The sequence below is a fragment of the Microcaecilia unicolor genome, chromosome 11 (assembly GCF_901765095.1).
Source record: "Microcaecilia unicolor chromosome 11, aMicUni1.1, whole genome shotgun sequence".
In the NCBI taxonomy this organism is placed as follows: Eukaryota; Metazoa; Chordata; class Amphibia; order Gymnophiona; family Siphonopidae; genus Microcaecilia; species Microcaecilia unicolor.
In genome coordinates this window covers 13,341,922-13,369,492 of record NC_044041.1, presented here as the reverse complement: position 1 = coordinate 13,369,492, position 27,571 = coordinate 13,341,922, and the positions used below count along the sequence as shown (strand labels likewise).

General features: G+C 46.9%; 1 protein-coding gene across 1 annotated transcript in view; it reads left to right on the top strand.

Moving 5' to 3' along the window:
- The window catches only part of NIPSNAP1 (nipsnap homolog 1), a 56,907-nt gene extending 31,077 nt beyond the window's left edge, over positions 1-25,830 (top strand). The window contains exons 4-10 of the mRNA XM_030219468.1: positions 782-876; positions 1,650-1,720; positions 3,975-4,115; positions 17,315-17,346; positions 18,484-18,578; positions 24,493-24,576; positions 25,233-25,830. Coding sequence (XP_030075328.1) covers positions 782-876; positions 1,650-1,720; positions 3,975-4,115; positions 17,315-17,346; positions 18,484-18,578; positions 24,493-24,576; positions 25,233-25,297 — 583 coding nt within the window. The 3' untranslated portion in view covers positions 25,298-25,830. The remainder of the gene's footprint in view (positions 1-781; positions 877-1,649; positions 1,721-3,974; positions 4,116-17,314; positions 17,347-18,483; positions 18,579-24,492; positions 24,577-25,232) is intronic.
- Positions 25,831-27,571: the final 1,741 nt, after the last annotated feature.

The following is a 27,571-nucleotide window of genomic DNA, read 5'->3' as shown; positions in this document are numbered from 1 at the left end:
CTCTTATACAAACTTAGAGTGTAGTGCAGAAAACATCTAATATGATGATATAAATATACAAAGTTTTAAATAATTTAGTTTCCTGTAAACAGGGCCGCCGAGACGGGAAAGGGGGGGGGGAGCAAAATTCCCTGGGCCCGGGCCACCAAGGAGGGCCCGGCACCAGAGTCTCTCGCCCTCTCCTGCTCCCAGGACGCTGGCGCCGCAGTCCCGTCTCCTGCTGCCTACCCTCGGCTCCCTTCTATCCGAGCCCCTGCATTAAAAAAAAAATCTCTAAAGCAGCAGCGCCTTCTCTGTGAAAGGGGCAGATCGCCTCGGGCAGCCCTTCCCTCACTGTGCCCCGCCCTCCTCTGATGTAACTTCCTATTTCCGTGAGGGCGGGACACAGTGAGGGAAGGCCCGCCCGAGGCGATCTGCCCCTTTCACACAGAAGGCTAGAGATCTTTTTTTTTTTTTTTTAATTTAAATGAAGGGGGTCGGATGGCAGGCAGAAGGGAGCAGAGGGTAGGTAGATGGAGACTGGGAACTGCGGCACAGGAGAGGGAGGCGACAGAAGTAGCAATTGAGGGGTGGGGGGGGGGGTGATCCTTGGGGGGGGGGGTGCGATCTTGCCTCGGGCCTGGCTCAGTCTCTAGGCGGCCCTGCCTGTAAAAAGTAGATTATAACTAGAGATCTGTGGAGTTTATTCCCAGCAGAGGTGAACAGGTATTGTCACGTTAAACTGAATTTAAAAAGGTAGTTGAAAAGCATCTGCATTGATGGTGGCTACTTTCCTCTGCAGGGAACAGGTGCTGCCAAAGTTACACAAGGATCCAGATTACCCGTGTGACCTGGTGGGGAACTGGAACACCTGGTATGGAGAGCAGGATCAGGCAGGTGAGCTGGGCAAGGCAGTTTGTGAGCTGATGGTGCTGTCGGGCAAGAGATTTTGGCGCAGTTGGGTGAGTGAGGAGGAGGAGGAGGATCAGAAGGGAATAGGATCCAGTGAATGTTTAGTGCTCTAGGTTGGTCTTAGACATGCTGGGGCCTAGGCCCTGTTGGCAGGCTGTGCTGCCTTCACCTTCATGCAATTTTGGGGCTTGGGGGCAGGAGAGTGGAGGAGTAGCCTAGTGGTTAGTGCAGTGGACTTTGATCCTGGGGAACTGGGTTTGATTCCCACTGCAGCTCCTTCTGAGTCTGGGCAAGTCACTTAACCCTCCATTGCCCCAGGTACAAAATAAGTACCTTTATATATGTAAACCGCTTTGAATGTAGTTGCAAAATACCACAGAAAGGCGGTGTATCAAGTCCCATTTCCCTTTCTACAGTTGCACCTTCCCTTAATATCAGCCCTGTTCGGGTAGTTAGATAGATAGATGAACTGCCCGTGATCGGAGAGAGGCTGGGACACTCAGACAAGTGCTGGTGGCTTAAATCAGATAAAAGGGGAAGCCAGGTACTTAAAAAGGAGACCAGCAGATGTGGGATAGGGGCAGTTTTGTCAGCAGCAGTAGAGAAACACGCTAAGAGGGTTAGAGGCAAACTTAGGAAAAGTGGGCCTTAGCATAAGGAAAGGCTGGAGCCTGGCAGAGACTTCCTGAACATTCACACCAGGGAGGGGCCCTGCAGTGTCGAACTTAACTGTTATAGTATCTGTTTTCACATTACAGTGCATCTGTGGCGTTTCTCTGGTGGCTACTCTGCCCTCACAGACTGCATGAACAAACTGAGAAGTAACCAGGTACTGGAGAATGTTGAAAGACATAAATCTGGCGTCTCCTGTCTCAACCCTGACCTGTCCTTCTGATGAAGACATCGGTATCAAGTTTACTCCTGGGGGGGGGGGGGGGGGGGGGGGTTCTGCACAACTGTGCAATTCAGATTTCCTCACGTGCGCAGTATTCTTAGTCTGCAGAATTTGGCCAGTGACCTGTGTGGCCAGAGGAGGGGGGCCTGGAAGACAGTACGTCTAGCATTCACAAAAGGTGGGGTAGGAGGCAGCAGCTGTATGGATAGGAGGAAGAATCAGCAATCAGCCACTGTGACAGAACAGTGTGTTTTAAACTGTAAAATTGCCTTTATTAACTCTTGAAGTGCATTTTTCTAGTTTGGCCAGCAGGTGGTGCATGTTTTATGTTAAAACTGTTATAGAAAAGTGTATGTCCTCTTTTAGTTTCACTTAGTGAAGAAGTGAATCTACAGTACTGTGAGCAGTATACTTTTAAAACTTGTTGACTGGGTTCTGATTGGCCTGGAGTTTGAAATTACCCAGTAGTTGTTGCTGGCTATTGTTTCAGTCATAGCCCGGGAGAAAAGAGAGACAGATCTCTTTGCTGAGGCTCAGTGAATTATATGCCCTGACCTTTCCAGTTATTATTTAGCCAATATGCAAATGTTTAGTTAGTGTTATAATTGATCCATAATTCAGTTACTTGTTATTGTTTGATAATTGCACTTTTTTATTTGTTCATTGTTCCAGTGTGACAATAAACCTGTTTAGTTTGTTGACTCCGCCTGTCTGGACTGATAAAGAATCCTGGTGGTTTGCGTTTTGGGTCTGTGAGTGCTTTCTGGGAACTGTGGGACCACTGGGAGTGTGGCCGCCAGTAACCTAGAAATCACTGGAGATAATTTGAGAGCGGGAGACTCACCCGGAGGCGGCTGTGACCCAGTTGGTGGGAGGAGGGTGCTAGTGTAGAGCACAAACGGCAGGTGCAGGCGGACTTGAGCTGTGCTGTGAATAGACCCTCTAAGTGACTGCGGGGTAACCCCAGGCAGGTGGTTAGGCAGCATTTCGTGACAACCACCATTGTCAGAAAAGGCAGAACAGGAAACAGCTATGCAAGTGGGAAGAGGAGAGAAGCTCTGGCAGCAGTCATCCCTAGTGGATGGGAGAGGTGGCTGAGAAATGTCAGCTGTGCAGGAAAGAGGAAGAATCAAAATTGGAGAGAGGGACAAAGAATTGTAAAGAGAACAGAAATGGTAATTGAGAAGTGACAAGAGAATATTAGTGGGGGAGGGGGGGACAAAAAGCAAATGGCACCAAGGGAGCGAAAGAGTAAGAGAGCAAACTGGTGGACTGAACTTGAGGAGGGAAGTGTGAGCTGGTGAGTTGAGCCTGGGGACAGGATGGCCAAGGGTAGGGCTGATGGAGTTTGTGACTCTTCAAGGCTGTGGGGAGATACTCAGATATAGAATGTACTTCACAATCATCCTGCAGAAAATTCTACATCTTTGAATAACATTTTCTGTCTTCATTTTCAGTGAATAGTTGTTCAAAGATAATTGTTTTGTTATTTCTGACAAATCAAATGTGCAGAATTTTTTTGTGTGTGCACAATTCCCCTAGGAGTATAAGTTGCAATCTGACCAGGGGCGTAGCTACATGGGGCCACAGGGGCATGGGCCCCCATAGATTTGGCCCTGACCCCCCTCCCGCCACCAACCCTCCCCCCGCCGCTGCCGTCGGGTACCTTTGCTGGCGGGGGTCCCTAACCCCCGCCAGCTGAGGTCCTCAGGATATCAGACTCACAGAAACAGAATCCTGCCCTTACAGATCAGCAACGTGGCCGCCCTGGAGAAGAGGACTTCGGCTGGCGGGGTTGGGGACCCCCGCCAGCAAAGGTACCCGACAGCAGCGGTGGGGGAGGGTTGGCAGCAGCGAGAAGAGGGGGTCGAAAGGGTTGGCGCCGGGGTGGGGGTTAAAGGTGGTTGACGGCGGGGGGGGGGGTTTGGCGGGGGGGTTTGGCGGCAAGGGGGGGGGGCTAAAATGTGCCCCCTCACCTCTGGCTCTGGACCCCCCTCCCGCTGAAGTCTGGCTACGCCCCTGACACTGACATCTACTCTCAGAGCAATAAAGGATCAATTTACTAATGTGTCAGTTAAAGACCTTTACACAGCTCAGAATAGGATTCACACACCACTGATGCTGTGATCGATTCCCGCAGACCCCACTGAGTGAGTGTTTCACAGCGATTCCCCTCTTGTCTGTGTAGGAATACCTGCAGTTTCGCAAAGAGCGGAGTCACATGCTTCTGTCACGAAGGAATCAGCTGCTTTTGGAGTTCAGTTTCTGGAATGAGCCTTTGCCAAGGAAAGGCCCCAACATATATGAGCTGAGAACTTACAGATTAAAGGTGAGGAATTTTTCCTTATATTTTCACACTAATCTTTCCCCTATGAACCTTTTTCAGTGGCGGATGAAAGGGAAAAGGACTGCTGACCTTTTGGATCCGTAAAATCCGCCCCTTTCTTTCCGAGCACTCTACCAAAACCCTTATCTATACCCTTGTCACCTCTCGTTTAGACTACTGCAATCTGCTTTTTGCTGGCCTCCCACTTAGTCACCTCTCCCCCCTCCAGTCGGTTCAAAACTCTGCTGCCCGTCTCATCTTCCGCCAGGGTCGCTTTACTCATACTACCCCTCTCCTCAAGACCCTTCACTGGCTCCCTATCCGTTTTTGCATCCTGTTCAAACTTCTTCTACTAACCTATAAATGTACTCACTCTGCTGCTCCCCAGTATCTCTCCACACTCGTCCATCCCTACACCCCTTCCCGTGCACTCCGCTCCATGGATAAATCCTTCTTATCTGTTCCCTTCTCCACTGCTGCCAACTCCAGACTTCGCGCCTTCTGTCTCGCTGCACCCTACGCCTGGAATAAACTTCCTGAGCCCCTACGTCATGCCCCATCCTTGGCCACCTTTAAATCTAGACTGAAAGCCCACCTCTTTAACATTGCTTTTGACTCGTAACCACTTGTAACCACTCGCCTCCACCTACCCTCCTCTCTTCCTTCCCGTTCACATTAATTGATTTGATTTGCTTACTTTATCTATTTTTTGTCTATTAGATTGTAAGCTCTTTGAGCAGGGACTGTCTTTCTTCTATGTTTGTGCAGCGCTGCGTACGCCTTGTAGCGCTATAGAAATGCTAAATAGTAGTAGTAGTAGTAGTAGTAGTGTTAGACTGATATGAGAAATGACAGAAATGTTTTTCATAGTTAATTTTTATTTGATGTACTGTCAATCGTAAAATATCTAGGCAGTTTACAAGAGAAAAAGAAAATGTTGATAAACAAGGAAGGATCAAACCAAAGAGTCGAATTTACATTATCAAGTTATTATGTAACTAAATATATCAGTTTAGACTCGGAAACTGCCGAATGAGTTTCTGGAGGGAAACCTGTTTGTCCAGTCCTCGGTTTTAAATGTACATCACAGTGCATTGTGGTATATGTAGTTCTACATTTTATATTTACATCAACCCCACAAAGGGGCCTTTTACTAAAGTGTGTTAGGTTTTGCATGTACCACGCATTCAACACCAAAAACTAACGTGATAAATGCAAAGGCAACACGTTCTCTGCAGTTCCCACATAAAAGTGTTCTTTAGTGCATGGTACTTGGGCTCAGGGGCGTAGCCAGACTTCGGTGGGAGGGGGGTCCAGAGCCCGAGGTGAGGGGTCACATTTTAGCCTCCCTGCCGCTGCCGCCAACCCTCCCTGCCGTGGGCTACCTTTGCTGGCGGGGGACCCCAATCCCCGCCAGCCAAGGAGGTCCTCTTCTTCCCGCGAAGGCTTCGTTCTGTTTATGACGTCGACGTCAGAAACAGAACGAAGCCTTTGCAGGAAGAAGAGGACCTCCTTGGCTGGCGGGGATTGGGGTCCCCCGCCAGCAAAGGTAGCCCACAGCGATGGCGGGGGAGAGTTGGTGGCGGGAGGGGGGGGTCGAATAATAATAAAGAATGAAAACAATTACAATAAAACATAATACAAACATTAGAATCGGATACACAGAGGCTACAAATATGAGAACTAAAATACATTGAAAAAGAAGTTACAAAAATTGCAAGATAACATAAGATTATATACACAAAGGCTTCACATCCTCCTGCACTTTTCCCAAGATGATCAACGCTAATAACACACCTAAATTAGCATGTTATTAGCGTTGATCATTGGGGAGTTAATTCCCTGCGATGTTCTGGTGCTATCTTTAGGCCTCTGTTTCGGAACAGCACGGGGAAAGTCAGTAGGCAGGCGGCAGGCAAGAGAGTAATCCAGGTTCAGGCAAAAGTCAGTAGGCAGGCAAGAGAGTAATCCAGATGCAGGCAAATGTCAGTAGGCAGGCAAGAGAGTAATCCAGGTACAGGCAAAAGTCAGTAGGCAGGCAGCAGGCAAGAGAGTAATCTAGATGCAGGCGAAAGTCAGTAGGCCGGCGGCAGGCAAGAGAGTAATCCAGGTACAGACAAGTCAGTAGGCAGGTGGCAGGCAAGAGAGTAATCCAGGTACAGGCAAAAGTCAGTAGGCAGGCGGCAGGCAGAAGGGTAATCCAGGTACAGGCAAAGTCAGCAACGAGGGACCAGTAGATACGAAGCAGACTACAGAGTTAGAAAAACCTACCAAAGTAGAAGCCAAAGCATGGAGTCTAGGGAGAGCTCAGCTGATAAAGTGCTGGCGTCTGACATCAGCAGGGAGAAGGGGCACAGCCATAGGACAAGAGCAGGGGAAGTAGGAACCGGAAGACCAATAGGAGAGAAGCAAGAGAAGCCAGGCAGAGGAAGAGCAGACCCAGGTGGGTGGAAGCAAAGCAATCAAGGAGCCTGGAAGCCAGGCAGAGAGAGAGAGAGAGAGAGAGAGAGAGAGAGAGAGAGAGAGAGAGAGAGAGAGAGAGAGAGCAGAGCCAGGTGCATGGAAGCAAAGCAATCAAGGAGCCTGAAGCCAGAGAAGAACTACACACACATGGCTCAGGGCTGTGCCAGTCAAGTGTACGTGTCGACGGGACACTGCACAGCCCGAGGACACCGCTCGCGTTGAGGTAGGGGACATGACAGCAGGCCAAAATGTGCCCCCTCACCTTGGGTTCTGGCCCCCCCTCCTGTCGAGGTCTGGCTACGCCCCTGATACACATATACATACACCTATAGAGGGGGTGTAAATAATTCCGTGAGCCATGCTCTACATGCTTTGTTTGTCTGATCCTAGGTTTCAAACTTACATCTCAGTGTTTTGTGTTTTATGGAGTTCAGCATCTTAGATTTGCACTCGGCACCAAAAGTGGCACTGAGTTACCAATTCATAGGGCTCCTGGATTAGCTTTGATGAATATTTCTTTACAAATTGGTGCTATTTTGCAGTTACTCATACACAGTGTGCTGTGATAAGATTTTGAAAAATTGTTAATGTAGATCTTTTCCAAGAATGGTACAATTTGATTTCCCTCACTGCCTCATTGGAAAAAAAACATTGTCATGATGAATGATAATCTTTTGAAACATGTAATATGCTACGGTTCAAATTTTAAAAAATTTAATATAAATGCAAAAGGGTGTTAACTGATTAGGATAAAGCTCTGATTAATGGTGTTTTGGCCCAGTTGTGAAATTAAGAAATGGCAAATAGGCTTAAGGACAGCTAGTTATGGCATTACTGAATACAAGTGTATTTTTTTTTCGGGAAGGAAGTGGGCAGGGGGAAGATAAAGGAGGTGTTTGGAATATATATTATTAATCAGAACATGAAATTATAACAGTCTTAAATATCTTTTGAAATATTTCAAAATTCTAATGACATACTGTATATTATTTTTGTTATCATTGAATATTTTATTGTATTTTAATGATGTATATGAACAACTTGTACAATACCATTGCAAAACCAGCAAAATAAATACATGAAGATGGAGTCACAAACCGTGTAACCCCCTCTCATAGACCTCAGTGTACAAACGCTTAAATTCCCTCTAATACAAATCAACATCTGTCCATATAAACCCCCACCCCACCCCTCCCTCCCCCCTACTCGCACCTTAACCCCCAACTCTGTTGGATTTCCAGTGGGTTCTTCAGGACAATCTCCCCACAGACCCCCCCCTCCCAAACTCAGATATGAGCTAAACAAGTTTGAAGTCTATCCTAATCTCATATGTTTGAGTTTGATTTTACTTGATATGTTCTTGTGGTCGGGAAACCCTTGATCCAGCTAAGTATGTTTCCACCAATCCCAAACGTCAGTGGCGTAGCAGGGGGGGCTGCCACCCGGGGCGGGGCGGTTCGCCGTTGCATCCCCCCCCCCCCGGGTGCAGCACGATGACACCCCCCTCCCCCCCCCCGACCAGCTCCCGCACCCTACCTTTAAAAAGAATATCGAGAGCACGCCTGCCCACGTAAAAGAAATATGGACCGTCGGGCCTTCTCTCGCTCTGTCTCTCCCGCCCTTGCGGAAATAGGAAGTTGTGTCAGCGGAGGGCAGGACAGATAGAGCGAGGGAAGACCTCACGGTCCACATTTCTTTTACGTGCAGGGCAGACGTGCTCTCGATATTCTTTTTAAAGGTAGGGTGCGGGAGCTGGTCGGGGGGGGGGGTGTCGATTCACCGAGGGGGGGGGGCTGGAAGGGAGCACCCGCCCCCTGAGCTGACCCGGGGCGGACCGCCCCTCCCGCCCCCTTGCTACACCACTGCCAAACTTATCTAGTACTCTTATTAATATATTGTGGTTTACCATGTCGAATGCACTAGACAATTTAGGAGCTTAAAAATTATGGGGTTGATATTCAAAGTGATTAACCAGGCAGGAGAGGCTCTAAGTGCTAAAGCTGTAGCTGGTGACTTTGTGGGTCTAGAGGTAGAGTCAACATTTATGTGCTTAAGTGCTATTCGTCTCTTAAGCGCCTAAGTTTAACCAGACAAATCAGACCACATAAAACACACATCTTTTTTCTGATTTCACTTAGGCTGTTGTGCTGATGAATATCAAACGTAACCAGATAGCCTGACTATATAAACACCGATATTCAGTGCCATGGCCTGGCATTGACTATCCGAGAATAACGCTGGCAGCTGCCAAAAAAAAACACAGACCACCGACAGCTAAATATTTACATATTTAGGTCTGCCATTAATTTTCTACATTTATGAGTCAAATTTATGAGCCTAGAAAATCTAAGCTCCTAACTTGTTTCCGCCCACCCTAAATCTACCAACCCCTGATGCCTCCCACTTTTCCTACTCCTAAATTTAGGAGTCTAGTGAAATTTATGAGTATAACTTTATTTATTTATTTGAACATTTGATATACCGCAAATTGATCCTTAAAAGGTGACAAAGCGGTTTACAACAGTAATTAAAAGAAAAATTCTGACGCTGCTGATGAAGGGGAAGAAAAAGTGGCGAAAAGGAAGGAGGGTGTGGGATAGAAGGGAGGTAAAAGGGGGGAAGGGAGCGAAAAATGGGAAATATAAGGGCAAAAAAGGGAGGAAGCAGATAAAAAGGAGAAAGATAAGGTTCATGAAATAGAATCAAAAGAATCAGAAAAAAAGTTGGATCTTCAGAAGAATCTTGAAAGACTGCAAAGGAAGGGGGAGCTGTAAGTGCAGAAGGAAGACTATTCCAGAGCTTGGGGCCCAGATAGCTAAGTGCAGGGCAGGAGAGAGAGATAAGTGCAAAGCAGATAAAGAAGGGACACAAAGAAGATTATCTGAGGAAGAGGGTAAACGCCTGGAGGGGGCGTAGGGAATGAGCAATTTGTTCAGGTAGGCTGGAGCATAGGGGAAGGGACATTTACACCCAGATGATCAAAAACCTTGCGCTGTTCCAAACAGCGCTCTAAAATTTTATTTTATTTTTGTTACATTTGTACCCCGCGCTTTCCCACTCATGGCAGGCTCAATGCTGCGGGCAATGGAGGGTTAAGTGACTTGACCAGAGTCAGAAGGAGCTGCCTGTGCCGGGAATCGAACTCAGTTCCAAGGTCCAAAGTCCACCACCCTAACCACTAGGCCACTCCTCCACTGGAAGATCAGAGATAACGCATGCAAATTTAAGCAGTGCAATTATCTCTGATCATGGGGTAGAAGTGCCGGCGAATTGTGCCTGAGCATGCGCTCAGCACAATCCTCCCGCACTTGTTCTGTAGCCCCGCCCAGCGCATCCCAAGATGCATTGGGCGGGGCTGGGCACCGCCATTTTGTGCCGTCGTCAACCCAAGGAAGAGGAGGGAGGCAGGCTATCTCCCTCCTCCAACTAAGGTAGGGGGGGCCGGGAGGGGGACCACCACTGCAGACAACGCTGGGTGGGAGTGGGGGGGGGGGAGTTGGGGTGGGCTGGAGGTCCACCGGACCTCCAGCCCCCCCCTGTCGCTCGTTGGGAGGGGAGGGTGGGAGGGGGTTTAGCCGGCGGCCACTAGACCACCAGGGACCATTTTTTCGGGGGGGGGGGGGTTGGGATCATCGGGGGGACCGGAGGTCCACCGGACCTCCTGCCCCCTGTTTGCAGGTTTGCTTTGGGGGGGAACGGGGGCCTGCCAGCATGCAAATGCATGCTGGACAGGGCTCACCATTCCTCCCCAATGATCTGCAAACCCTAACGCCAGCTCGGAGCTGGCGTAGGGTTTGCCGCAGCCAGCGACCCAAATTTTGGCGCGCTGGCCGCTAATCATTGGTGATGAATGCGCTAAGCCCTGTTTAGCATGCATTTGCATGCTACTTGCGCAAAGAGCCCTCGAGGGCGTTGTTTCACGCCCTCGAGGGCTCTAATCATGGGGCAGTAGCAAACGCTAGTATGGCGCTAACAGCCTCTAGCGCCAGCATTTGCTTTTGATCATGACCACCTTAAAGACTAGCATGAGGATTTTGAAGGGAATGGAGGCCCAGACAAAGAGCCAGTATTCAAGGCAAAGAAGAAGTTTAACAGTGGTAGGTTGAATCAATTAGAGGCGTTTGAGGAGAGAGGAAAACTCACATAGAGGGGAATTACAGTAGTGCGAAAAAGGAGGAACAGACCACAGAATGAATCTGGGCTTTGAAAGCGAGTCTGAAATCGAAGATAACGCCTAGAATTTTAACAGATTTGCAAAAGGGAAGTGGCACTCAGCCCTGGTACATTTTCAAAACAGGCCAATTTATTATGACATTTGTATTCCACATTATCCCAAACAGAGTTTAGGTTCAGTGTGGCTTACAATCCAGTTCTCCAAAGACAAGCAGGCTGATATTCTCACAAGTGGGTGACGCCACGTCGGCCCCGGAGGATTTTAAAGCAAAATCTCAAAATCTCTTTACGGCGTTCCGTCGCGCGAGCGATCGTACTGCGCATGTGCGCACACCTCTTCCCGCTCGCTGTGCGGACACGCCCCTCAGTTTTTCTTTTTCCGCGTCTGAGGAGACACGGAGTTCGTTAGGGCTTCGTGTTTTCATCAGGTCCTCGGAGTAAAATCTCTTTTTTTATTTTACCCTTTTGGGTGTTCTTTATTTTTCATTTGTACTTTTCATGGCAGGCTCATTGTGGCTTATATTTATACAGGTTCTTTTTGTACCTGGGGCAAGAAAAAGTTAACTAATTGCCAGAGTCACAAGGGGCTGTGCCTGAAATGAAAACAAAGCTTATAAGCTTCTCTTTTCTTTTTTCTTATAAAAGTGCTGGTATATTGTTATCTGTGGGCTCTCTCTCGCCAGCAAATAAAAGAAGCCCACATTTTTAGATCCATTTATTAAAACTTAAACAAATGGCTCTCGAGAGCTGTGAGAGTCTGCTTCAACACAAGTGGTGAAGGTGTATGTTAAGCAGGTGCATCCCTGCTCAGCCACTGAATGGGCAACCTGGTGACACAAAATCAGTGGTGTCACCTTTGAAGCGAGTCTCCACCCGCCTCGGCGTCTCCTGCTCTGCAGGTTATTCGGGCGCATCGGCGGACGTGTCTTGGGCCGGATCATCTCCCTGTGAAGCGCAAGTAGTGTCTCAAAGACGAGACTTATGCTACTTGTCAGGGATGCCCAAAGGAGATTCTGGCGGATCATCTCCCTGTGAAGCGCAAGTAGTGTCTCAAAGACGAGACTTATGCTACTTGTCAGGGATGCCCAAAGGAGATTTGGGCGCATCGGCGGATGTGTCTTGGGCCGGATCATCTCCCTGTGAAGCGCAAGTAGTGTCTCAAAGACGAGACGTATTCTACTCTGCCAGGGATGCCCAAAGGAGATCATTCTGGAGTCCGACAGAGACCGATGCACGCTGGGTATAGTTATGCATCGAATAGGTCTCCACCTGCCTCGGCGCCTCCTGCTTGGCAGGTCATTCGGGCGCATCAGCGGGTGTCGGTACCATCGGTGCCCAGAGCTTTGCTCCCTCTGTTATGGAGGTATCGGGGCTTCACATCAGTCGGTGCCGAGAGCGTTGCTCCCTCTGTTATGGAGGTATCCTGGCATTGGACGTCGATACCGGTACCAGGTATCAACGGTGCCATTGGTACCGGGTATCATCGGTTCCGTGGATATCATCGGTACCGGGTGTCATGGGTACCGTCGGTACCGAGTATCATCGGTACCATGGGTGCCGTCGGTACCGAGTATCATCGGTGCCATTGGTGCCGTCGGTGCGTCGGTACCGAGGAGTATCGGTGCCAGGAACATTGGTACATGGGTCCCGTCGGTACCGGGTGTCATCGGTGCCGTGGGTCCCGTCGGCACCGGGTATCATCGGTACCCCGGTGCCGAGTGTCTTCGGTGCATGGGTGCCGTCGGTACCAGGTGTCATGGGCACCATCGGCACCAGGTATCATGGGCACCATCGACCATCGGTACCAGGTATCATCGCCCATCGGTACCGAATATCATGAGTACCATCGGTATCGGGCATCATCGGTACCATGGACAGGTATCATGGATACCGTCGGTACATGAGTACCATCGATACCAGATATCATGACCAGGTACCATCGGTACCATGAGTGCCATTGGTACCAGGTGTCTTGAGTGTGTTGGTGCCGGATATCATGGGTACCATCGGTACCACATGTCAAGGGTACCATCGATACCAGAGTATCGTGGGTACTATCGATACCAGATATCATGACTATCATCGGTGCCAAGTACCATGGATTCCATTGGTACCGGGGGTCATCGGTACCATGTGTATCATCGGTACCGTCGGTGCCATGGGTACTATCGGTACCATCGGTCGCATCTCTGTTATGGAAGTCACCTGGCAGTCTGGTTTCGATTCCCTTGCATTTCCAGATTTTGTCCTTGGCTTTGGGACCATGGGTACCATTGGATGCCATGGGTGCTACCGCCTCCTGCGGCATCTAGCTTTTCACCTGGTCTCCTTCACCGATGCTGCCTCTGGTATGGGTGTTCGCAGCCTACTGGGGCAACTTCTTGACCCCGTCGTAGAACTTACCGCGCCTCCATACCTTGGCTTCCAGGCCCAGAAATGCCTGTTAAGAACAGCCAGTTTGCCTACAGGAGAACATAATTTTCCATAGCTGTTCTGGTATAATTGTATGTATGACAGTTGCTCTATACTGGTCAATGTTTGGATCTGAGCTGCTCTGTTTGAGTAGTTAGCTCAGTTCAATGATGGTTCATCTGATGAACATGAAGGTCATGGGGTTTTCTCTGCTGAGAATCCTCTAGATCTTCTATCTGTCTTGACATTACAGTCGAGATTGTGAATCAACCCAATGCAGATGCTCGAGGTCCTGGACTACCATCTTCATCTGAGTCTTCTGTCACTCAGAACAGATAGGAGTTCTAAGAAGTTGCTTCGGCGCCCCCGGGGCCAGAGCATACATCCTTAGCCTCCTTTGGGGAATGGCGTACCAGGCTGGCATGATCGCGTCCAAAACCAAGTCCTGCCAGATCTATACGAGCATTCCCACCGGAGTAGGCTACACCTTTTCACCAAGTGGTCAGGTGGCACACGGTGTGTTGCAAGTTCCTGTCCAATGGCATTTCGACACTTGTAATGTAACACCTAGATTTCTGCTCTAGCTACAGTGATGCGCAGACTCTCATGACTGTGTGCCTCTCACCTGGGGGAGGAGACTCAGCAGAAAATTGTAGATATGCTGTGCTTACACTTCCTCATCTCGGAAGTTCTTTGAAGAGAAGAGTAGTTTTCCTTGTGCCTTAAGGGGTCGTACGTATACTCTTACTTCTCGACAGCCGGTTTAGGCTATGCCTCAGCACGCTCGTTCTAGTTAGCGGCGTGCACCTAATCAGACTCCTGCAGCTGTTCCGCAGGAACCGGAGAGGGGTTTTTGACTGGCTCCAATTCAGCATAGCCACTATAAAAAAACAAAAACAAAAAAAAAAAACGTCCGTACCGGCCAATCTGCATTCTCAATCTGGAATCAAACCCTCCACATTGTTCATTGGGAGCTTAATCCTTTAGCTTCCATCATCAGTGAGTACTTGCAGAGGAACTCTCTGTCTTTCTCAGTGCAATGCAGTCGAGCCACCAGAACAAGAAGGGTTGAGTTTCTATTCCAGGTCCTTCCTTGTGGGTTGCGTCCCATCATAGACATAGGAGGCCTAAACAGATTTCGTTCAGGATGATTTCCCTGGGCATTCTTCTTCCCATACTTCAGGAAAACGATTGGTTATGCTCTCTGGACTTACAGGATACTTATACTCACTTTGCGTCCAGAGTATGTTTTTCCTAGTGCCTGGCTGTTCTGCAGCGTATCTTCATGGACTGGGAGTGCATGTGTTCCCTTATCACCCATGGCACTTTTGCACATGACATCCGCTCAGTGCATCCTAGCTTCCCAGTGGTATCAACTTTAGGGTATCTAGAGGATGTGACCCAACTGTTTGCCAGTCTTCGGAATTCCCCTCAGAGGTGTTTAATTCTCTCCATTTTGATTCTGAGGCTTCCCGTCCACCTTATTCAGTCAAAAGCTGCTCGCGAGGGTTGCATCCCTCCTGGCTATCCAACCAAATTATTTTAATTCAACCAAACAATCGGGTTGTGATGTAATCGATAACAAAGGAGTACTGGATCTTGTCCTCTGAGTCAGGATGCCATGCAGATGTAGCGGTGGGCCCGCCAACGCGGCATGTTTTCTCCAAGCCATTTATCTAATTGGCGAAAACAGCAGTCTGGCCGACAGACTGAGCAGGATAATGCTACAGTCATGGTTGTTGAGCATGGCTGTAGCTCGAAAGATCTTCCGGGAGTGAGATACCCCCTCAGTGGATCTTTTTCCTACTTAATCCAATCACAAAGTCCCTCAGTTCTGTTCCAGGCTGCAGGTTCACGGCAGTCTATCATCGAATGCCTTTCTCCTTCTTTGGGGGACAGGTTTTCTGTATGCGTATCCTCCCATACATCTGGTGGAAAAGACTTTGCTGATTCTCAAGCAAGATTGTGGAGCCATGATTCTGATTGCTCCTTTCTAGCTACGTCAGATACGATTCCCTCTTCTTCTGGAGTTGGAATGTTTCCAGCTCTCATTACACAGAACGAGGGGGCACTTCTACATCCCAACCTCCAATCTCTGCCTCACACGGTCTGGATGTTGAATGTGTAGTTTTCGTTGAGTTTTCCAGAAGAGTGTCTCCCGACTCTTGCCTGCTTCCAGAAAAGATTTCACAAAGAGATGTTATTCTTTTCATGGAAGAGGTTTGCCGTCTGGTGTGACAGCAAGGCCCTAGATCCTGCCTCTTGTCTTATACAGACCTTGCTTGAGTTCTTTCTACACCTGTCTGAGTCTGGACTCAAGACCAACTCTGTCAGTATTCATCTTCGTGCAATGAGAGCTTATCATCAATGTGTAAAAGGTCAGCCTTTAGCTGTCCACTTCATGAGAGGTTTATTTCTCCCCCAGTGTTGAGAAAATTCCTTCTATGTGTCTAGGGGGGATTATTTCTGTTGAGCTTAGCACAATAATTTTCACAGTTGGCTCTTATGCTTCGGTCAGAGCCCTTATCACTCCTTATTCAGTATCTTGGGGTTTCAATGTCGTTTTCATCCAGCTGCTGCAAGCTCAATTCGGGCCACTGGATTCCTGTCATCTGAAGTATTGGACCTGGAAGGTCGTTTTTTCTTAGTGGCTGTTCCTTCAACTCGTAAGGTCGGTGAGCTTCAGACTCTAGTAGCTCAAGCGCCTTACCTTACTCCTCATCTTTACAGAGTAGTTCTCCGCATGCAGACAAAGTTCTTACTGGCGCTGCTATCAGAGTACCAGCTGATCCAGTCAATTCTCTTGCCAACATTCTTTCTCCCTCATCTTGCAAGCCCTGGCGAAAGCAAGCTCCGCACTTTTTGCGTGGAGCAGACGAGCTCCCTCGGACGGTCCGCCCAGTTGTTTATTTCTTTAATGCCGGTTGCTGTCGGAAACCGCATCATTTCTTCTTAGCTAGCAGATTGCATCTCCTTCATTTTTGTCCAAGCTGGACTGACTCTAGAGAGCCATGTCACGGCTCACAAAATTAGAGCCATGGCTGAGTCGGTGGCTCATCTAAGATCAGTCACTATTGAAGAAATCTGCAAAGCTGCGGCGTGGTCATTAGTCCACACATTCACATCTTACTACTGCCTTCAGCAGGATAGCCGACGCGTCAGTCGGTTTTGGGCAGTCGGGGCTGCAGAACTTCTTTGGGGTTTAGAATCCAACTCCAACCCTCCTAAGCCCATGTTTGTTCTGTTCCAGGCTACACTCATTTAGATGTTTCTTCTTTTCAGGTCAATTTTTATTCTGGCCTCGCCGTTGCGAGACTCAATTGACCACTGTTTGTTGTGTAAGCCTGGAAGCTAGGGATACCCCACTTGTGAGAATATCAGCCTGCTTGTCTTTGGAGAAAGAGTAGTTACTTACCTGTAACAGGTGTTCTCCGAAGACAGCAGGCTGCATATTCTCACAAACCCTCCCACCTCCCCTTTTGGAGTTGTCTCCTCTATCTTTTGGATATAACTGAGGGGCGTGTCCGCACAGCGAGCGGGAAGAGGTGTGCGCACATGCGCAGTACGATCGCTCGCGCGACGGAACGCCGTAAAGAGATTTTGAGATTTTGCTTTAAAATCCTCCGGGGCCGACGTGGCGTCACCCACTTGTGAGAATATGCAGCCTGCTGTCTTCGGAGAACACCTGTTACAGGTAAGTAACTACTCTTTATAAGCAGGTACTATCTCTGTCCCTAGAGGGCTCACAATCTTGGTTTTTGTACCAGAGGCAATGGAGAGTTAAGTGACCTGCCCAGAGTCGCAAGGAGCTGCAGTGGGAATCAAATTCAGGATGCTGGGATCAAAGTCCGCTGCACTAACCATTAGGCCATTTGTCCACTATGAGCATACCTCTTTGAATCTTTGGGTAGACCCATCCCTAGGATTCCTGTACACTTAGGCCTGAACCCTTAGTGCTGTCTATTCCAGAGCTAGGAGGACAAACCTTTACCATTACATGGCCCTTGTGTGGTGCACTCCTGTTTTGGCAGAGTCCAAGGGGCTGTACCAGTGGGCTTGTATGAGCCATGATGGAGTAGAAATATGGTTCAGACTTAGGATAATGTTAAAAAGAATACTGTATGATTATAACCATTTTCTTTCTTGATTTCCAGCCAGGAACTATGATTGAATGGGGAAATAATTGGTAAGTATTTCAATCACCTCTTCACCAAGCACTAACTTTTGTTCGCTCCACACGCTGCTGCAAAGTCCCTGCGTACTTTTTACCCAGGTGCAAATCTTCAGTGTGGAAGTACACAGGTACCATCTTTTTAAAAGCTGCCTCTGGAAAAAGTATCATTGGAAACTTTCATCTTTTTTTATTTTGTGTGTGTGTGGATACTATTTCCTAACTAAAACAAATAGAAAGCCTTGTGTATTTTAGCCATACCTGCCGTGACCCGCTCTCCCGGGAAGGTTTCAGTTGAATGCAGATCCAAGATTTACAATACAGACACTTTAACCTGCTCGCACTTTTCAAATCACTCTTTCGTATTTCTAAGGGTCAGTAGGTATTTAAGGGTCCTTTTACTAAGGCGCTTCGAGAAACGGCCTGCACTGGTGTAGGCGCGTTTATCGGACGCGCACAGGTCCATTTTTCAGTGCGCCTGCAAAAAAGGCCTTTTTTTTGCCGAAAATGGACGTGCGGCAAAATAAAAATCAACGTCTGTCCGTTTTGGGCCTGAGACTTTACCGCCACCCATCGACGTAAGCGGTAAGGTCTCGCGCGTTAACCGGATGGTAATCGTCAGCACGCGTACGCTGGCGATTACCGCCCGATTAACGCCACGCAGTAGAAAATTGAAATTATTTTCTGCCGCACGTTTTGGACACGTGTCAAAATTAGAACTACTGCCCGGGGCATGCGGTGGGCGGTAGGTCTAATTTGACGCACGTTGAACATGCGTGGGCACCTATGCATCTTAGTAAAAGGGCTCCTTACATAGGTAAATAGCATCTGAAAATTGCCTCTCTTGTCGGAGGAGATTCTTTGGGTTCATTGCTACCGGGCAGTTTGTGAGAAGGGATAGTGCTGGTCAGGGCGGTGGCAACTTCAGCCTGCAGGAGCTCCCCCTCAAATGATGTGGCCACCTAACGGCCTGATATAGGAGGGATAGGAGCTCTCCTGCTAAACTGCCCTCTCTCTATTAATGACCCTGCTGTTGCACTCATATAGCCCTTCCACCAATTGGATTAGTGGGCTGCCTAAGTTGGTATCAGCCCACAGGATGACACTCAGGTGATCTCTGTCTGATCCTCTCTCTCCTGCTCTCTACTCCAGGGCACGGGCCATTCAGCACCGGCAGGAGAACCAGGAAGCCGTAGGTGGCTTTTTCTCTCAGATTGGTGAACTATATGTTGTACATCACCTCTGGGGTAGGTCAATGATTATTTTTACCTTTTGCGTTTTCTCTCTTATTACTCACTATTCTCCCCCACCCATGCGTTTTCCTCCAGTTGGCAGGAGTTGGTGAAAAGTGCTTCTTACCCTGCTGCTTCTTCATCTGATAGTTTTCCTCTGCAGTCAGAACTGTGGAAAGTTAAAAATGTATAAATTATTATGGGTGGGGAAGGAGGGGAGGATCATGGGTGGTATAGTTAACGGGGTCACTAAGGATAGGGGTGTTGGATTATTTGTAGTAAATAATTAGCAGATCTTAGTACACACAGCTTCAGCTTTAGAAATGTTAATTTCTTTCTTCATCTCTCTCTCATTCACCCCTGAATAATTCACTGCTGAGTCACTTTAAAGTTGAAGTAACAAAACATCTGTTTACTCACAGTTTGCAGTTTGATTATAATCAGACAGGCTTATATTTACATATTACTATACATTTGTCTTATCAGCTCCTTCCATGTGCTTAGATGGTAATGGATGCTCACACCACCATAGATCCTCTCAGGTTAGGAGAGATCATGAGCTCCATGTGCTCCATGTGCTGCATCTAACCCCCACAGGAAGTTGCATAGCTGTGTGACCTCTCTAAGTAATTCACATCAGAGGTCACAGAGTAATCACAGAGAAATAATAGGTGACAGGCAATGCATGTAAAATACAATTACATTCCAACAAACCCCTTCTCATGCATAACTGTCATGCAATTATTTATTCATACAAAGTCCAAGCTTTATACGCAGATTCACAAAATGTTCTCTGGGTAACGGTTTGGTCATGATGTCAGCTGTCATCTCACTGGTGTGACAATAGTGTAGACTGATGACCCCTTCTTTTGCCAACTCTCGCACGTTGTGGTATTTCGTTGCGATGTGCTTGGTACGTGACTGAACCTTGTCATTCTGTGACAGTCGGATGCAGCTCTGATTATCTTCCATTATCTGGATTGGTCTCTTTTCAGCTATTCCAAAATCCAGCAAAAGTTTTTCAATCCACATCAGTTCTCTGCACGCTTCCGATACTGCCACATATTCAGCTTCTGTAGAAGACAAACTCACAATACTTTGTTTATGACTGGCCCATGAAATTTGTACATTTCCATACATAAACACATATCCACTTGTGGATTTATAATTAGAATGATCCCCTGCCCAATCTGAATCACAGTAACATATTAGTTTTGGATTACTATTGGCTGAAATCTTTAATTTACAATCAATGGTACCCTTTAAATACCTTACCATCCTTTTAACTGCAGTCCAATCTGATTTGGTAGGTGAGCTGACCCTTCTGCTCAAAATTCCTACTGCATTTGCTATATCAGCCCTGTATGTGGTAGCTAGATATAAAAGCTTACCTATGGCTGATCTATATTGGATGTTATCTGGTAAAGGTTCTCTTACTGTTTCATCCTTCAGAAAATCAGTGATCATGGGAGTGCTTACAACTTGGGCATCTTGCATACCTAAACTTTCAATAAGCTCATTTATTTTCTGCTTCTGGCTTAGAAGATAAGAACCATCATTTTGTTTCTCAATTTCTATACCAAGATAGTATGACACATTACCAAGTTCTTTTATCTCAACATTGTGGTTTAAACACTTTACAATGTCCTTGTACTCTTGCTCACTTTTGCTTGCAATGAGCAGATCATCAACAAAAGCTAAAATGTATGCATATTGTCCATTTGTGCACCTAGTGTACAAGCATTTATCTGCTTCACCTTGCTTAAATCCTAAATTTGTCAATATTTCATGCAATTTTTCATTCCAACATTTTGCACTTTGCTTTAATCCATAAAGACCTTTGTTTAATTTACACACTAGCTGTCTTTGTTTTGTATTTATGAAACCTGTTGGCTGTTCCATGTACAAGTCTTCAGTTATATCTCCGTGAAGAAACGCTGTTTTCACATCAATGTGTTTGACTTGCATGCCTTTTGAGACTGCAATGCTCAGAAGTGTTCTTATTGTCGTGTGTTTCACTACAGGTGCAAACACTTCATCAAAATCTTCTCCATATTTTTGAAGATATCCCTTTGCGACTAATCTGGCTTTATACCTTTCCACTTTTCCTTGTGCATTCCTTTTTAACTTGAATACCCATTTGCATCCTATAGCTTTCTTGCCAGGAGGTAATTTTGTAAGAATCCAAGTATTTTTTTTTATCCAATGCATCAATTTCTTCTTGTGCAGCTTTATGCCATTCAGCAGCTTCTTCTGCTGGCATTTTCTCAATCTCATCCCATGTTAAGGGCTCTTGAGCTTCTGGTGACTTTGTTAGGTAAGACAGTCTTAGGGGTGGAACACCTTTGTTTTCCCTGGATGAGCGTCTGACAACAGGTTGGTCTGACCTTTCCGCATCCTCTAAATCTGAGAGTTCTTCTCCAATTGATTCCCCTTCTCCAACTGTACTGTCTTCTTCAATGATCCTTTCTGTGTCTGCTTCCTCTGCCTGTTCCTCGTTAGATACAGATGAGTTGCTTTCAGACATCTGCCTTGGTATGGCATTTATATACACTGGCATGTCTATTATGGTTCTAGTTTCATATTCTGGATGATAAGGCTCATCTGGGATAATCCAGCCTTTATCAACCCTTTTGTTTTCATCAAAATATGTAACATGTCTTATGCCAACAATGCCAGTTTTCAGATTCAAAATTCTATATCCTTTGTGTCCTGGAGCATAGCCAACTAAAATGCCCCTTTCTGTTGTGGAATCCAGCTTATGCCTTCTTTGTTTTGGTACATGAGCATATGCTGTACTTCCAAATGTTCTTATGTGTGACAGGTTTGGCTTCCTACCATGCCATGTCTCATGTGGTGTGCGCTCAGCGCCTTTAGTTGGCATTCTGTTTTGTAGGTACACTGCTGTGAGAATGGCTTCCCCCCATAGTCTTTTAGGGAGATTGCTATCTGACAGCATACATCTGGTCATTTCCACAAGTGACCTAAATTTTCTCTCTGCAACAGAATTTTGCTCTGGTGTATAAGCTACTGTTGTGATATGCTGAATGCCTTCTTGTTCTAGAAATGTGCGCATGCTTTGTGAAGTGAACTCACCACCATTGTCAGTCTGAAGAACCTTTGGTTTTCTTTCAAATTTATTGCTCACCATGGCTACGTATTTCTTCAGCATGTCTGTGACTTGACTTTTCTCTTTCAGCAAATAGGCCACACAATATCTAGAGAAATCATCCAAGAATATTAGCACAAATCTGTTATTTCCCAATGATGGGATATTAAACGGTCCACATAAGTCACTGTGTATTAAGTCCAGCACTTTATTACTCCTATTTCCTGTGTATGCAGGAAATGAGGGTCTCACACCCTTTTGAGTAACACAGTCTATGCATTTCTCCATATTACCAGCATCTGCACTTATCTGAATGCCGGTGGCCAGTTGCTTACTGTAAAGATCCTGGATCACCTTAGAATCACGATGTCCCAGGCGGCGGTGCCAGATTTCCAGACTACATTTACCATCATTCTTCCTTACTTGCACCATATGTGAGGCTTCACCTGAAATGTTCAGCTTATAAACATCATTATGCATAAAAGCTTCAGCATACACTTCATCATTTTTAGAGATTGTGCACTTACTGTTTTCAAAATGAATCACAAATCCCTTCTTATCTAATGTAGATACACTAAGCATATTGCAAACTGCTTGGGGAATATACAAGACATCACTTACAGGAATTTCTTTAACTTCATTAGACACTTTGCATTTTAAGAATCCAATACCTTTTGCTTGGATCTTAGCAGTCCCTGCGTTTGCAGTTTTAAGAATACCTTCCTCTGGACACATTTCCTGAAAGAAATCCTTAGAATTGGTTAAATGGCATGTGCTCCCTGAATCCAAAATCCAAGTACTTTCATTTGAATTATTATTTACCATAGTCAAAGATTTTTCTGCCATTAGAAAGCCCTTGTGTTTATCTTTGTCCTTCATACATTTCCTGGTTTGAAAATTCTTTAGTTCCATTGGCTTAGGTGAGCTAGAGGGAGTGTTTTGTGTTTCCTTACACCATTTAGATACATGTCCCTCCTTTCCACATGAGTAGCAAATCAGCTTGCCCTTGGGTGGAGTTTTCCCATAGCTCCGCCTTCCTCTGTTCTTTGCCAAGAAATTTGTTTCATTTCTCTCTGACTTGCTTTGAGAACACATCTCCTCAGAATCATTTATTATGCATTCCTGCCTTAGTTTTGATGTTGTCTGTTCAAAAGATTGCCCTTCAATGGCCTCATTTACAGACCTAAAAACATCAAACTTCTTTGATAGTGAGGTAAAAAGAAATGCTCTTTTCAATGCATCACACATGGGAATTCCAGAAAGTTCTAGCTTTTGAAATGAAGACATAAGATGCATAATGTGATCATTACATTTACTTTTATCCCTTAATTTGGTTTCATTCAACTCTGCCAACCAAATTGGTTGCTGCTTTGCATATGTAGTTGCATACATAGTTCTCAGTTTATATAAAATGTCCTTTGGTGTATCTTTTCCCTCCACTAATATGGCTTGTTTTTCAGAGAGAGCTTCCAAAAGCATGCACTTCACATAATAGTTTGCATTGTCCCATTCAGCCATATTTTCAGCTGTTCTGTCTTGGTCTAAGCATATATTTAATCCTTTTGCTCGAAGGAGACATATGAATCTTAGTTCCCACTGCTGATAATTAAACTCAGTTAATTTAGGCACCTTGAGAGAATAGAACAATGGTGAATTTCTTCCCTCAGCCATTTTCTTAGCCTTCTGTCTGCTGTGTGGGGGGAGAGAGAGACAGACTGAATCTTTCCTTTAAAACTTAAGAGAAAAATGTGGCCTTTTTTTCTGCCTGGTAATATTTCTCTTCTTTTTCAATTCCTGGCCCTGGGCCCATAACCCTTTTGTTGGATTATTTGTAGTAAATAATTAGCAGATCTTAGTACACACAGCTTCAGCTTTAGAAATGTTAATTTCTTTCTTCATCTCTCTCTCATTCACCCCTGAATAATTCACTGCTGAGTCACTTTAAAGTTGAAGTAACAAAACATCTGTTTACTCACAGTTTGCAGTTTGATTATAATCAGACAGGCTTATATTTACATATTACTATACATTTGTCTTATCAGCTCCTTCCATGTGCTTAGATGGTAATGGATGCTCACACCACCATAGATCCTCTCAGGTTAGGAGAGATCATGAGCTCCATGTGCTCCATGTGCTGCATCTAACCCCCACAGGAAGTTGCATAGCTGTGTGACCTCTCTAAGTAATTCACATCAGAGGTCACAGAGTAATCACAGAGAAATAATAGGTGACAGGCAATGCATGTAAAATACAATTACATTCCAACAAGGGGAACATGAGATTGGAAGCACAATGGATCCCTGACTTTCCATGGGGAGTGGGGCCTACGGGTAAAAGGCTCATCTCTGGTGTGTGTATGGTGTGAATGAATGTGTGTGTGGGGGGGGGGGGGGGGGAATGAGTTTTCTGCTATAAGACTGTTTGTTTATTTTAGTTCACCATTATTCAGTGGTGTGTCAGTGGTCTTGCCCGAGTATTTGTTGTTTGTATGGAGAGGGGCTGGGGGTGAGGAGGGCTTTTGGGAGATGAAGGGGACAGAATGAGGAGGGGAGGGGGTATTCTCAATTAATTCTGGTTCAATCTTCTGTGTGTATTTGTTGGATTTGTTATAACACTAATAAAATGTTTCTAAGCTAAAATGTATTTATATTATGATGGGGTTGGGCCAAAATACATTTGTTTGCTTGAGGTGCACCATAGGATTGATCTTACATGTGTTCTCTGTGTGGCTTTCTATATCAGGTCAGGAATATTAAAAGCGTGGATATGTCTGAAGTTCAGATCAAGAAAAAGTGATCAAGCTACTGCTTCTTATTTTAGCTTATAGGGACCTGCAATCCAGAGAAGAGACTCGAAATGCAGCTTGGACCAAACGAGGCTGGGATGAGAACGTGTATTATACAGGTGAGGGAAGAGGAGCGTCTTAAATCACTGCAAAAGGTTACCATATGTCCGGTTTTACCTGGACATGTTCTGTTTTTGAGGAAATGGCCGGTCAACCGGGCGGGTTTTGCCAGCCTGCCCGTTTGTCCAGATTTCCGGACAAATGGGCAGGCTGGCGGGCCTAATGGTGTCCGATCCCCTCCCCTTACCTTACTACTGCCCTGGTGGTCTAGTGACCTCTTTGGGGCAGGAAAGAGCCCCCTCTTTCCTGCCTGGAGCACTGCCCTGCCTTCTCTCTCTTCCCCTTGCAATGCTGACGGATGGTCTCGGACTCCCGGCGCCGATTCAAAATGGCCGCTGAGAGTTGAAGACCACCAGGGCAGTAGAGTAAGGTAAGGGTTGGAGATAAGACACCCTTAGGGGGGTGTGGGGGGCGAGGGATTAAAGGGGGGGTGATACGTGACAGGGGGCATGGCATGTGCCTTCTTTTTAGGGGGACCAAATATGGTAACCCTACACACAGGCCAAGCTGTCACATCATTCGCTGCAGTGGCTTCTGGGAGAAGCTGTGAGCTCTATCCCACTCCTAGCGCTCCTGTGCTGTTTCCTAGTTGTGCAAATTCAGGGCCCTCCTTCTGCGTCCTATATAACCACAACGTTTTTGCTCCCTCTTGCAGTGCCGCTGGTTCGGAGCATGGAGTCTCGGATAATGATTCCTTTGAAGATTTCGCCCCTTCAGTGACATTCCATTGATGTTTTTCCTCTAATCCACCGGAGTTCAACCAATGGACCAAAATGAGACATCCCACTTTTTCCATGTTTCTCATAGAAATGTCTTATTGTTTACCTCTCCTATTCTCACTTTACCTGTGAGTTATGTAGGGACAGGGCCTGAGTGGCAGGAGCCAAGCTATTTGCAGTCCACTAGGGCATTTGGGGGATCCGTATCCTGTGTATTGCAGCCCTGACTTTATTCAGAGACCTCTCTCTGGTTTTACTCCCATCAGCCTCTCTTCATTCTTGTCACTCAACTTAGCTTATCTTCCGCCTTCCTCTGTTGGATTTTAATTACTCATCTCATCCAGATCTGAGCTTAACGGCACGTTCCAAGCAGGTAGACAAGTTATTTCCTTTTCCAGTTGGGACCTGAAGCAGTGGAGGGTGTAGTGACTTTTCAAGGTCAGAAGGAGCAGCACTGGAAGGGGCTGGTTCGTAGTGTGCTGCTCGAACCACTAGGCAGCTACTCCAATAACCTCAATCGCTTGCCTGGGTTTCCAAGAACAGTTATAACTATTTCCTGATCCCTTACATTGTAAAGAACAGGGCAGAGAGACGGGTCTGATTTGGGGGCGAGGATAAAAGAGGCATGCAGTTGGGGTAATTGCCTGGGGTTCAGCAATACAAGGCAGGTTCTTACTTTTTATCCTAGGCTCCAGTATGTCTGACACTGGCCAAGTAGAGAGAGGAGGTGGGTTACTCTATTGAGCCAACTGCCTGTTCTCCTACCACAAGCCGTGATTAATGTGAAGTTGAACTCAGAGTCTACACCAGGGACATAGCCAGACCCAGTGGCGTTCCTAGGGGGGCTGACACCCGGGGCGGATCGCCGATGCGCCCCGCCCCCCGGGTGCAGCGCAGACACCCCCCCCCCCAGTGAAAGGACACCCCCTGCGAAGGAACCCCCCCCCCCCCGGGTGCCCGCCGCTGGGGGGGGGGGGGGGGGGGGGTGCCGCGCGCGCGCCTGTCCTCCGTTGTTCCATGCTTCTTCTCTGCTCCGGAACAGGAAGTAACCTGTTCCGGGGCAGAGAAGAAGCATGGAACGGAGGACAGGCGCACGCGGCACCCCCCCAGCGTCGTGCACCCGGGGCGGACCGCACCTACCGCCCCCCCCCTAGGAACGCCACTGGCCAGACCTCAACATTTGTGGGGTCTGGATCCCAAAGTGGGGTGGGGGGGGGGCACAGTTTGGCCCACCTCCCTGCTCCACCACAACCCCCATATACCTTGGCTGGCGGGAGTCCCCAACCCCCGGCCAGCTGAAGCCTTTCTCCAGGGCAGGCAATGCGCAGAGAACAGTGCTGGAGAAAGGCTTCAGCTGGCGGGGGTTGGGGACCCCCACCAGCCAAACCAGGGGTCCCAGATTAAATTTAGGGGGCCCAGGCCCCCAAGGTCGCCCCATGTAGCTATTCCAGTGGTCTGCACTGATCATCTCTCTACGAGGGCCACATAACGTAAAGCAATGCACTGTGTTTAGAATGTATGGTGGTCTGTTTTCTTTCTGAAAGCTGTAAATGTGTTGATTGCAAATATAATTAAATATTTCAGATTATTACATATTTTCTCTCTTCGTACAAGTGAGTAACTGAAATCTCTAAAAGAAGCAAGGTTGCATCATGGTTCCTTGTCATAAGAAATGGTCTAATCCATGCCTGGCTTTACCATGGCACATGAATGGATTTATAGTTCCAGACTTTGTGGGGGAAATGCAGGATGAATATCAGAAGTGCAAGGGCAGATATGCAGTAATGCTGAATTAACCTGTTTCTTTTGACATGGAGCCTCTTGGCAGCTCTAAAAGGAGCCAATCTCTATTGGTTTGGAGTAGAGGGGCAGGGATTGAGACAAGAACAAACCCTCCTTTACAAACCAGATGAAATATGTTGCTTATATAGAAACACAGTAGAGGGAATACCAAAGTACACTCGCACAGGAGTGAAAAGAAAAGCACAAGGGACACTTCAAGAGTGGGGTGTCAACTCAAGAGTTTTACTGAAAAGACCCGACACGGTCCGTGTTTTGGTGAGAATGCCTGCGTCAGGGGTCTATCAAAAAGAATGATATTCCAGTTTGTCAAATATCTATATATATAAAAGGCACTTTGAAGCCTCAAGCCGGAAACTTGAGGGGCCCGAGATATCTGGTTTGGCCTGCAGGCTCCAGTCACTGTAGCTCCGCCCTTGTGTCAAAACGCGATGATGTTGAGGGTGGGGCGGCCCTTGCGTCAAAACGCGATGAC